Below are 11282 nucleotides of genomic sequence, written 5' to 3'. Positions count from 1 at the left end.
GTAAGTATATATACTACGTTTTGCTATATGACTTGACTTAAATTTTTTTGACAGTTCACAGCAGGAGCCATCAGCAGAAGCGCCAACTTGCTGAGTTATATCGATAGTTGTTGAAATCAACGGAGGAAGTAAATAAATTATAATGATACAACTTTGATATGGTTGATTTTAAGCTGTAATATTTGAATAGGGAGAACATTCTTTATCAATAATTACAAGGGTGGAAAGTGCTTACATGAATATCAATTGACGTCACACCTCCAATAAAGTCGACATTTATTAAGAGCTTAAATAATAAACAAAGTAAAAAAATGTTGCATTTAATTTCACTTAAAATAATAACAAGCCCAGCAATGCGGTCTTATTATTAAAATAGACCAAATTAATATACCGAAAAACTACTGAAAGATAAGAAATTTAGTATATCGATATACCATTACAACTAAGGCAATCAAGACTCGACTGAAGCATCCAATCAACCAAAAATCATAGACTGCATTTATTATTAAATGCTCTAGTTTTAATATTATGCTTGCGGAATTATTATTTATGTTTTATTTATTAAAATAACAGAAATAGGAATAGGAATTCTTTTGATCAAAAGTCTGCTAGATATTCCCATTCATCGAAATCGTCAAAGTCACTGAAAAAACCAGCATTATACCTGTAGCGATCATAGTCGGGACCAAATTCATCTTCAGATCCAAAACTATCCTCGTCAATGGGATAGAAATCGAATTGGAAAAGATTGGGCGTTCTTACCAAGTACAAATCAGAGGACGATGGAGGTGCCAGCGTAACATCGAGAACATCTTTGGCTGCCATCACATCAGGATGATGCACATTAAGCCCGTTGATCCGGCTGCCATGGACGTGCAACTCAACGGGCAGTTGACGTTGCAGTTCTTTGGCTCTCTGCTGCAGACGCAACTTGAAAATGATATCGTGGAGCAAATTATCGGTGAGGCGTGGACACTCCTCGACGTGTAGCAGCTGCAGCTTGGGGCAGGCAACGAGCAGACGCAACACCGCTGCATCGGTTAAATTTAGCCAATACTTGAGATTCAGTTGCTCCAATTGCGGCAATTTGAGTGACTCCAGTTCACGCTCTCCAATCACACTGTTGTGTGGTAAGGCGAGTGTCCGCAACGCAACAAGTTTGCCAATCTCGGCTAACAGCTCGCCGTCAATGCAGTTCTGGCCACGTATCTCAAAGTGTTGCAGCTGCTGCGCCTTGTGCTGTACCAGCCATGTGAGTAGCATGCGTCGGAAAGTAATGCCAGGCTCGACGTAATAGAGCACGAGTTTCTTGAGGCGCGGCAACTTGGCTATGTACTCGTATTCATGCATTGGATTGCTGCTAATGATCACCTCCTCGATGGCATTGCCGCATTTGCTGCTCACTAACTGCTGGAAGCCCGTGGTGATCGTGTACACGGCATGCAGGTTTAGCTGTCTCAGTTTGGGCAGCGCCCGACAAATCTTTGCCATGTACTTCGACTGAAAGCCATTGCAGTTGACCAGAGTGAGAGACACAATCGAGGGAGGAAGCAAGTTCATGTTGACGCCCGTCAACCTTCGATTGTCCGATAGATCCAAACGTTGCAACTGCCGCAAGTGCCTGAGCGCCAATAGTCCATCGTTGAGCAGCTGGCAAGCACGCAGCTGCAGCTCCTCCAGCTTATGGGTGCGAGCGAACAGCTTGTGCATGTTCCGAGTGCTCAGATAGCTGGCCGTGGCGCGCATTGAACGCAAGTTGCTGCAGTGCTGTCCCAGGTATTCGCAGAGTCGCTGGCAGCGAGCCGGCGGCACATTGCCCTCGATGTCCTGTACATGCGCACCCGAGAGCGTAAAGAAGTCACGCATATCCCAGTCGGTTGCGCCATCAAATGAATCGAAGCTTATTGAGCGATTCAACGCCGGCGAAGCCTGCACGTAGACACTGCGAAGGCGATTGCAGGTGCGTGCAAAGCGAATGCGATCGGGGAGCTCCAGTTGCCGCATTATGTGCTCCAGACAATGATCATTAAGAGTCAAGAGTACAGCCGATTGTTCGCTCTTCTCTTCGTTCAGATTATCCGGCTTTGCATATGCATCGGGCTGATGCCAACTATCGTTGGGCTTCACCGACAGTCGCAGCTTGTTGATTGTGTGAGATGTGTTGCGCAATACTTCAGCTGCATCTTTGGCTTGGGCAAAGAAGACGTAGCCAGTCATCAAGCGCAGGCTCTTGCTTCGCTTCCAGTTGCTGCCTATTCGAGATCTGCTCGGAAATATTTGCAAGCGCAGCACTTGTCCAAAGTCCTCGAAATACTTTTGCAAATCTGGAATGGTTAGCTAAGATGGAGAAGCAGTTGTCAAATTGAAAAAACATTTGGAGTAATAATAAATATGCATTTACCTTAGTGTCTACGTTGTACAGAAAGAGCTTCTTCACCACAATGTGATCCTCAGTGTACGCAACGTCCTTCTTGAAGTAGCATCGCTGCTGGATGGGATTGTGTATGAAATTTGCCATTTCTCAGTTTTTGTTGCCAATCAAAAGTCTTTCGGTAATTGAGAGTCTATTAATGCGAGCTCGTAACTAAAGTGTTAGTTGAAAAATTTACAATTTCATGGCCTACTTGAGACAATAATAAAAATTCTAGCAACTACGAGCTAGAGCTCGTAACTAAAGTGTTAGTTGAAAAATTTACAATTTCGTCGCCTACTTGAGACAATAATAAAAATGCTAGCAACGAAGTTAAGCTTATTTCAATCCTGAATCAATCATCCTTTACATTACTATATTAAGAATACTATATGATGTCTATGTACAACCAATGGCATATACTCGTATGTTGTGGAATTCCATCTCAATTATCAACTCCTTCATTTTCAATCAACACTTTTCATGCAAGCCGTAACTCAACGTAATGCAAGAGCTGCCTATGAACCGGAAAGCGTATTAAAAAACTGTCACAAGTGCAGACAAGCAGGCAGGAGATCTAGGTGCTGAGATATGTGTATGCATGCGTGACTGAGACAGCGACAACAAAAAAAAAAAAGAAAGAGAATGAAAAAAAGGGGAAAAACTGCAAGTGCAGCAGAAATTAGTAGGGATGCATCACATGTTCCGCTGCAATGCCTGCGCCCATGCTTTTGCTGCGTTAAGCAATAAGGCAACAAGCACATGCACATGCCCAACAAGTACGCACACTCATGCACTTATGCTCATAACATCCCAGTTGCAATTTGTATATAGTTACGAACCCTTTAACATAAGTTATGAACCTGAAAATGGTAACTAGCATGTGGCTAAATGGAGGAAATGAAAGAAATAGAGAATATAATGGAAATATTTGAGTAATGAGAAAAATAAATAATATTTTGTAATAAATAATACTTAAAATCATAATAATAATAATAATAATAATAATAATAATAATAATAATAATAATAATAATAATAATAATAATAATAATAATAATAATAATAATAATAATAATAATAATAATAATAATAATAATAATAATAATAATAATATAATAATAATATATATATATATATATATATATATATATAATAATATATAATAATAATAATATATATATATATATATATATATATATATATATATAATAATAATAATACTTTTTATTAATAGTATTTGCAAGGTTCAACAATTGTGACCGTAAAAAATATAGATTAGCATAAGTGCCTGTGAAGTCAAAGGACAGTCTGGATTAGTTTCCTGCTCATGGCTGTGGATTTTTCCAGCTTGAAAATTGAGTTGGGTGCTGGGGTGCTGTATATCACTCAGTGTTATGGTTATCAGCACAGTTGTTGTCTTGTTGCTTTGTTGTTGCTGCTTCCGTTCGCCTTGCTACTTCCCACACCGCCGCCCCCTCCAAAGGCAGAGCAGACACTTGAAACTGCTAACAACGCACGATGGCGTTAACATTGTGCATTGTTGTTGTCCTCTGTCAGATCTGCTATTGCTGTCGTTGTTGATGTTGCTGTTGTTGTTGCCTCTGATGCTGTTGCTGCTGCTGTTGTTAGTTGCCATCCATAAATTCTTGCATTAATGGCAATGTGGTGGCTGCTAAGGGCGGGGCGTGGCTGCATTTGATGCTTCCCTTTTCATGTAAATGTCACCCAGGCAAAGTTGCAATCATTGCAACTCACCCTTGCTTGGAACTCTTCTCTCCTCTCCTCGCCACCTGCATCTCGCTAGTTGAAGCAAAATCCTTTCTATCAGCTCTGCAGTCCGTTTTGATTGCGGTTGCAATTGCAAAAAATTTGTAAACATATTTTTTACAAAATGTATTTACTCCAAAGCAACTTGGCACAACTTCGTTTCACTTCCATTTGCCTGCTGGATTTTCCAGATTTTCCTTCTCTCTTGTTCTCTCTTCTTTTTTCCATTTTTAATGCGCTACACAAAATCCAATTTAAGGAACGAAGCTTGAGGATGAGTTTATTTTAAGTAGTTTTGCAGTGAATTCCCTCAAGCATTTTGTGCGTACATGTTGATAACTGTGGCAGTTCAATGCGAGTGCGGGTGGCCGAACAGGGTGGCAGGGACAGAGAGAGGGGCCTGAGAGGGAGCACAATTGGAAATACCAGGGAGCATTAAAATTCAATACACAGCCAAACATAAATTCGATAAGTTTGAATTCGGGCAGCAGACCGAGAGAGCAACATGTTTTATTTGCTCGCTCAATGTGCGTATAAGTGTGTGTGTGTGTGTGTGTGTTTAAGTAAGTGAATGTGGGGTGTATTGGTGTGTGTGTGAGTGTGTGTGTGTTTGCAGTGAGAAACATAAATTCAATAGCGCAAACATGCGACTGCTGTTGTCAGGCCCCTTGGCAACAGACACCCATCTCCTTCCCTTCTGCCTCTTTTCCCCCCCCAGCTCACTCCACAAACAAGCAAATAATAAAATAAAACTTTATTGACACAAACATAAAACTCCCGAATGGACGAGTCTTCTTTTCTGCCTCTCTCTCTCTCTCTCTCTATATTACTCTTTCTTACTTTATCGTCTAACTTGGCATTCTTGGAATAGTTAAATTTATGCATGTGTAAATATTGTTGGCATTAGATAAAACATATTGACAAACATTTGCCGAATTGAACTCTAAACAAATTGCGTTACATTTGGCAACGTTCAATTTCCATTGTCCCGATATGTTGAGGCTACTGTTATTGTTGTTGCTGCAGCACAATTGCTATGTGCCACACGGCTTCACATTGGTCAAAAGTATTTCGGAGAAGTCTTTTTCCTTGACTTGCGATTCACAAGTGGCAATAACTCGAGCGGAGACACAACATTTGACAACGTTTCCTTTGTGCAAATATCAATGAATAAGAATAAGAATGTGAATATGAATATGAATGAGTAGCAGCTGTTTATATTCACATGCCATGTTAAATGCTGAATTAAATACAATGAATACATATTTGCATTATCATTGATTGATTGTCTGCTTGTCTGTCTGTGTGTCCTCCTGCTTGATTGAGTCAATTTTTGACAGGGTCGAAGTTGTTGAACTTCTTTAAGAGGCTAACAACAGAAATTGATGTGACAAATTGTCAAAGGGTAAAAACTATGCACTTTAAAATTATATTAACTGTCTTTTGATTTTGATATTGAAATGGATTTTTAGTCTCGAAAATTTAATTTACGGATTGAAATGGAATTTTTGCTCAGAAAATTTAATTAGGGATTTTAATGGAGTTTTAGTTTAGAACATTTAATTTAATTTCAAACTTATTGAATTACTATCTTATACTCAAGTACATATTCTAAGTATTCATTCGGTAAAGCTTCTCTTTAATTATGCAAGTATTCCGATTGCAATTACAATTTAGCTGAAGACTAAATAAAACGCAATCGTGCTCTTTCTCAATTTCACTCTGCAAAGCCGTTTATATCTGCTCTAATAAAAGAACATGCACAACGCTTTATGCAACAACTTTTAATGCTGCTTGACGACTTTCTGTGCATACCCTGGATTTGGCAGAAAGTGTTGCAAGGGGTTTATACTGAGTAAAGAAATGTTGTTTAATCTGTTTTAAAATTTAAAGAGTGCCTGCATTTCATTTACTCTAAAGAGATTTTGGAATTTTCAGTTGTTTTATTTGCAGCTGCTTGCGGCGGCATTTGGTTCATTTAACGAAACAATTAAAACGGCTTATGCACTAAACTGGCAAAAACATTTAGGCGCCAGTTATGTGTGTGACAGCTTAAAATGCCAGAGAAAACTGAGAAAAACAATGCTGCATTTGCATTTGCCGCCTAATAGAACTTTAATTGTTTTACCAAAGGTTTCCCCTCTGGATTGCACTTCTGGCAAAGTACTTTTATGTGTGTATGTGTGTGTCGCATAGCTAAAATGCCTTATTTTTGGTATGCTGGCAGTTAAAACGAAGCGATACGAAGCGAAAGCGAAAAGTTGGTAATATGCCGAATGAACAGGCACAAAGGCACCACAACTTGATGTGGAGCAGAGCACATGCAAGTTTATTTGGCCAGTATCACACAACAAGAGCAAGGAAGAAAGCTACAGTCAAGTGTGATCGACTATGAGTTACCCGCTATCCATTTTATTTTTCTGAAAAAAAATTTACAAAAATATATCAAGAGTTTGCTATAGGTTGCTTTCGATTTGCGGAAGTGCAATAAAACAAATTTGTTCTGCGCGTAATAATAACAAGTGCTATCAATAAATCATTATTAATTTGTGCTTGATAGTTTCCATAAACGATCGACGATAGCAAGGGACATCAATCGTCGATAGTTGTCGATAGTGCAGTAAAAGAACATAATTTAATTAGTTTTTGAAGTAATCCATATTTATTTCAAATACGAGACTATGAAATGGTTTTCCAATCTTTATCTGAAAATAATAAAGAATAATTATGTGAATAATATGATTTTTTATTTTTTAGGTTTACCTTAACTGCTATTTATATATTTATTTCGACCAATAATTTTGAACGCCTATTTGAAATGATTTGTCCCCCTTTGCTGAAGTCCCTTTCCGACTCTACCGAGGTTGCGGGTATACAAAGATATATGAAAGAGTATCGACCACTATCGACGATAGCGATTGACCACTATCGAGAGTTGGCGCCGCTATCGAAAGCGTGTCGATAGTGGCCAACCATCGATAGTCCCGATAGTGCCATCGATAGTTCTCCACCTCTAATATATACATATATGTTTATATATTATATAATATCATGGGTTTTGAGTTGCCTCTACAAAGTTATAACCCTTTTACCTTTTAAGTATCGGGTATAACAACTGCTGCAGTCTCGAAGTCCAAAACTTATGGCACAAAAGTCGCAGTAGTTCAACTTACAGCTGCTGCTGCTGGTGTTGTTATTGCTATTGGCCCGATAAGGCGAACAGGCACGAACTGTCAGCTCCTCGTAGTTGGGGCTGGAAATGCAGGCCGGCTGCAAGTCTGTGTCTATGTTTGTGAAACGTGCGAAATTCTTAAGCAAATTTCCACAGTTTTTGACATGTGCGATATTAGATTGAACACCAGCATATGAGTGTGTGTCGGGATGTGTGTGTGTATGTGTGTGGCCTTTCATTATGCTAAGCGTTAGCTGAAGCCGCAACTAATAAAAGCTTTATGCCAGCCACACACAAAACTGCCAAGGACATGGAGACTCGGGTGACGTTGTATGTCCTTTGAGCTTGCCATGAGCACAATGCGGGCTCCACTCTGACTCTCCATCGTCTCTACTCCCTCTTATATTCTTCATGCTGTACTGTGGTATTCTATAGGCCCGTCTCCTGCCCCTCGGCCTCTTGTTGCTGTGCTCCGTATTTTGTGTGTCTGTGAAAATATTTTCAAAGTCTTAACCTCACTGGCTGAGCAATCATAAATCAAATGCCACTGCGCTACCTTTTGTTGCTTGAGTGCTCATATATATACGCACGCACACACACACACACACATAGCGGTGGCTGTCGTCGTCATCGTGTAGCTTAAATTTTATTTATGGCACAAACTGTTCCTGCTCCAATATAGTGTGTGTGTGGGTGTGTTAGTGTGTGAATATGTGAGCCTAACATGCTAACACACGCGTGCAAGAAAAATCGCTTTGGCTTGTGCCAACTTTGAATAAGATCAACTACAAGATACCCAATTAAATATTCATTTATTTTATTTGATTCATAATGATAAGAATGCATACTACGTTTTAATTAAATATATTAATAATAAACATTTTCAAAAAAAGTTCGTAGAATTGTAAAATTAATTTATCATTATTCTCCATAGCAAGCAATTAAATATATACAGTTTTAAGGTTTGCTTGATATAAAAACTTATGCCAAATTATTATGAAAATACATGCAATTTATTTTGAGAATTTAAATACGCTGTCTCATTTTTAGACAGGGTATTTGAATCATGGCATGCCTCACAGGCGGCACATTGGCAGTGAATAAAGTTTTGTGTCTATCAACATGCAGCACATCGAACCCAAAAACATGGCTTGTTGTTGTTTCTATTATCCATTGTCTGAGCGAAGCCATAATGGCATAAAGAATTACGGAATTGTTGAACCGTTTGCAACGAAATAGTTCGTGATAAAGTGAGAAATCTAAGCGGTTTCCCAATACAAAATTTGAAGCATACTTTAAATGAAAACTTTATTAATGAGAGGGCATACAGCAGTTGTATTCCGTATAAAATATTTCAAATTTGATAAAAGTCATTAATATTTATATTTAATAACGTTATCAAAATTGCTTCAACTGCCGAGCAGAGCATTTCAACTTTGTATTTGCCACAAATCTTTTTGCTTTTGTTTACCCTCTTTTTGTTTTGCCTTGGCTTTTACATTTCGTTATTGGCAAAAGTCGCGTAAAGCGTATGAAAGAAAAACGTGGGTAATAAATAAAAAGCAAAACGTAAAAAAATTGATAAATTTATTGCCGGTCGCAATTGTTGCAATGCGAACACAGGGCGGATGTGCGATGTCGACAACTGACTGCACAGCTGATTGAAGCCGACATTTAGCTGACTGGTGAGGGACATGGAAATAGGAAAGCCAAAGAGGTGTTCAAAGCTGCCTAAAGGTGGCCAAAAGCTGAAAGCGTTTAGCAATTGCGTTCGTCTGTCTATCAGACTATCTAGTCAGCCACATCAGCCCAACTTTGTTGGCTTGTTGGCGCACATAGTATTCATAATATTGTGGCAACAATTTGTGTGTGCGTGGCATGTGTATGTGTTGCGTGTTTTGCTGGTCAGTGATTTATGCATATTTTGACATTTTATTGTTGTTTATTTCGTTGCAAGCTATTGTTGTTGTTGCTGCTGTTGTCGTGAACCGAAAATGACACAAAAATGTGTCACGTTTCAATGGCTGGCCATGCGGTTTTAACGCAATTAGCCACAACAAATGACCATCATGTTGCAACAGCAGAAGCAACATCATCATCATGATGATGTCGTCTCGCTGCTGACCATGCGGCACGTGCAACATGCGTATGAGTATGCGTTTCCTTTTTGAAAATCCATTCTCGGACACTGACCTCTGCCTCTGCCTGCCACTCGCTATACATGAATGCCAACAATGCGTGTGCCCCTCTCTACTCTCCTCTTCCTTTTGCTCTCGTGTTGCCTTGCTCATTGTGGCACAATGAACTGACAAGTGTAATTATGTTGCTGTGTTGTGTAAGCGTCTGTGTGTGTGTGTGTACTTGCATGTGTGTGGGTTGGGCTGCCTCGCTCTACATAACCGCTGATTGCAAGTTTATATCCGCGCAGTTCATGTTCAAGTCCCCTCATCCAGTTGCTCTTCCTTCCCACCAAGCACCGCCTTCATTCTGTGGGCTGTCGAAGGATATGTAAAGAGCACAGCTTGATGAATACCCTGCTAAAGAAGCAACGTGATTAGAAGACCATATTATAAGCTTGAATAATAAAGCAAAATTAAATAAATAATTCTTATTTGTAATGAGCCTTGTTGTTGAAATTCTATATTGTAAAATAAATAAATTGTATTCCCGAAAGCAAACTCTATAAAAGAAGTCTGCTACAGTCACATAAATTTCTAGTTTTTATTGATACTTATCCGTATAATGTAGGGTATATGAGAAGTGCGTACTTTATGTATATGAGCAGCAGTCTACACTAATTGGCTGGGCACAACATGAGAGCCTCTCGCTCTCTGAATGTATCCTTTTTATGCAGCTGTCGGTGATGCGCCAGGCAGTTAACATTAGCAAAAGTTTTTCGGCTGTGTTTATGCGGTGATTAGTTGCGGATTTTTATGCTCCAAGGATAGGCTTGAATACAAGGTAGTTAAGTAGTTCGCATTCCACATCCCCTAAAACACCGCTCCAAAAAGTAAAACAAAAAAGAAAAAGCGGGGAGAACGGGGAAAAAACTTCATGAGCATTAGCAACGTCAAGTGGATACGGTTGACTGAGGCCACTGGAGAGTTGTGAGCAGGAGGAAGAGTGGAAGTGGAAGTGGAACTCGGCTAATTAGTGGGCCAAAATGTGCGAAATTGCTGTTAAATATTTGGCAGTGGAACCAAAGCTAATTGCTGCCTGCGAAACTGGTGCGAAGCTGTGACGATAAAAGGTGTTACAACTAATTTTTATGTCTACGACTGAGCATTATTTTAATTGCTAGTTTTAGCAAGCAAATAATACGAGAACGAGTATATGAATATTTAGTTTGGCATTTGCCTAATATAAATAGCTGTGGTTGCACACACACACAAATAATTAAGAGGCTACAAGTTATGGAGTTCTCTGGGCAGTTTATTTATTCATTGGAGCATTGCGTATAGTTTAATTAAAGCACACACAAAAAATGTGCATTTAATATACTCTAGCTAAAAAGTTATAAGTGGGTATCATATGCATAAAAAAACGTGTACAAAGAAATTATAAAACTTTAATTTACCACTTGCTTTCTAAATGCTGTCACTATTTAATTATTGTTCACAAAGAACTTTTTGATATTATTATTTTTTGCACTTAACTGCAGGGCATCTTTTTGTCATGCACAATAACTAATCTGCTGTTAAAAAGCAATCATAAAATTTATTGCATAGAGCAATATTAGCCAAATATTTGTGTTTTTCTGCTTCCAGCTTGCGGCCAAATAAAGTGCAATAAATATTGCACAAAAATGTGTTGTGCAACTGGTGAAAACTCAAGCAAACAAAAAAAAAGAGCAAGAGCAGAAAAATAATAATAATTTACTGACCAAAAACTTGAGCTACATATTTTCATCACAATTCATAATTTAGCAAAC

The 11282-nt window shown here is 38.8% G+C and overlaps 1 protein-coding gene across 1 annotated transcript; it reads right to left on the bottom strand.

The window, feature by feature from the left end:
* Nucleotides 1-524: 524 nt before the first annotated feature.
* LOC133849648 (uncharacterized) lies at nt 525-2606 on the bottom strand. Its single transcript, XM_062285792.1, has 2 exons — nt 2402-2606; nt 525-2337 (listed from the first exon to the last, which is right to left on the bottom strand). Exons 1-2 carry the CDS (start codon nt 2516-2518, stop codon nt 598-600), a joined length of 1857 nt encoding a protein of 618 aa, XP_062141776.1. The 5' UTR covers nt 2519-2606; the 3' UTR covers nt 525-597.
* Nucleotides 2607-11282: the final 8676 nt, after the last annotated feature.

Source organism: Drosophila sulfurigaster, chromosome 2L, assembly GCF_023558435.1.
Source record: "Drosophila sulfurigaster albostrigata strain 15112-1811.04 chromosome 2L, ASM2355843v2, whole genome shotgun sequence".
NCBI classification, from domain to species: domain Eukaryota; kingdom Metazoa; phylum Arthropoda; class Insecta; order Diptera; family Drosophilidae; genus Drosophila; species Drosophila sulfurigaster.
Note: the sequence above shows the minus strand (reverse complement) of the source record. Positions and strands in the feature narration are given on the sequence as shown.

What these genes read in the sequence shown, in the direction of transcription:
- LOC133849648 (XM_062285792.1), bottom strand. Translation starts at nt 2,518, where the DNA reads ATGGCAAATTTCATACACAATCCCATCCAGCAGCGATGCTACTTCAAG. An exon ending in TGTACAACGTAGACACTAAG is followed by an intron (nt 2,338 to 2,401) that starts GTAAATGCATAT and finishes TCTCCATCTTAG; the next exon opens with CTAACCATTCCAGATTTGCA.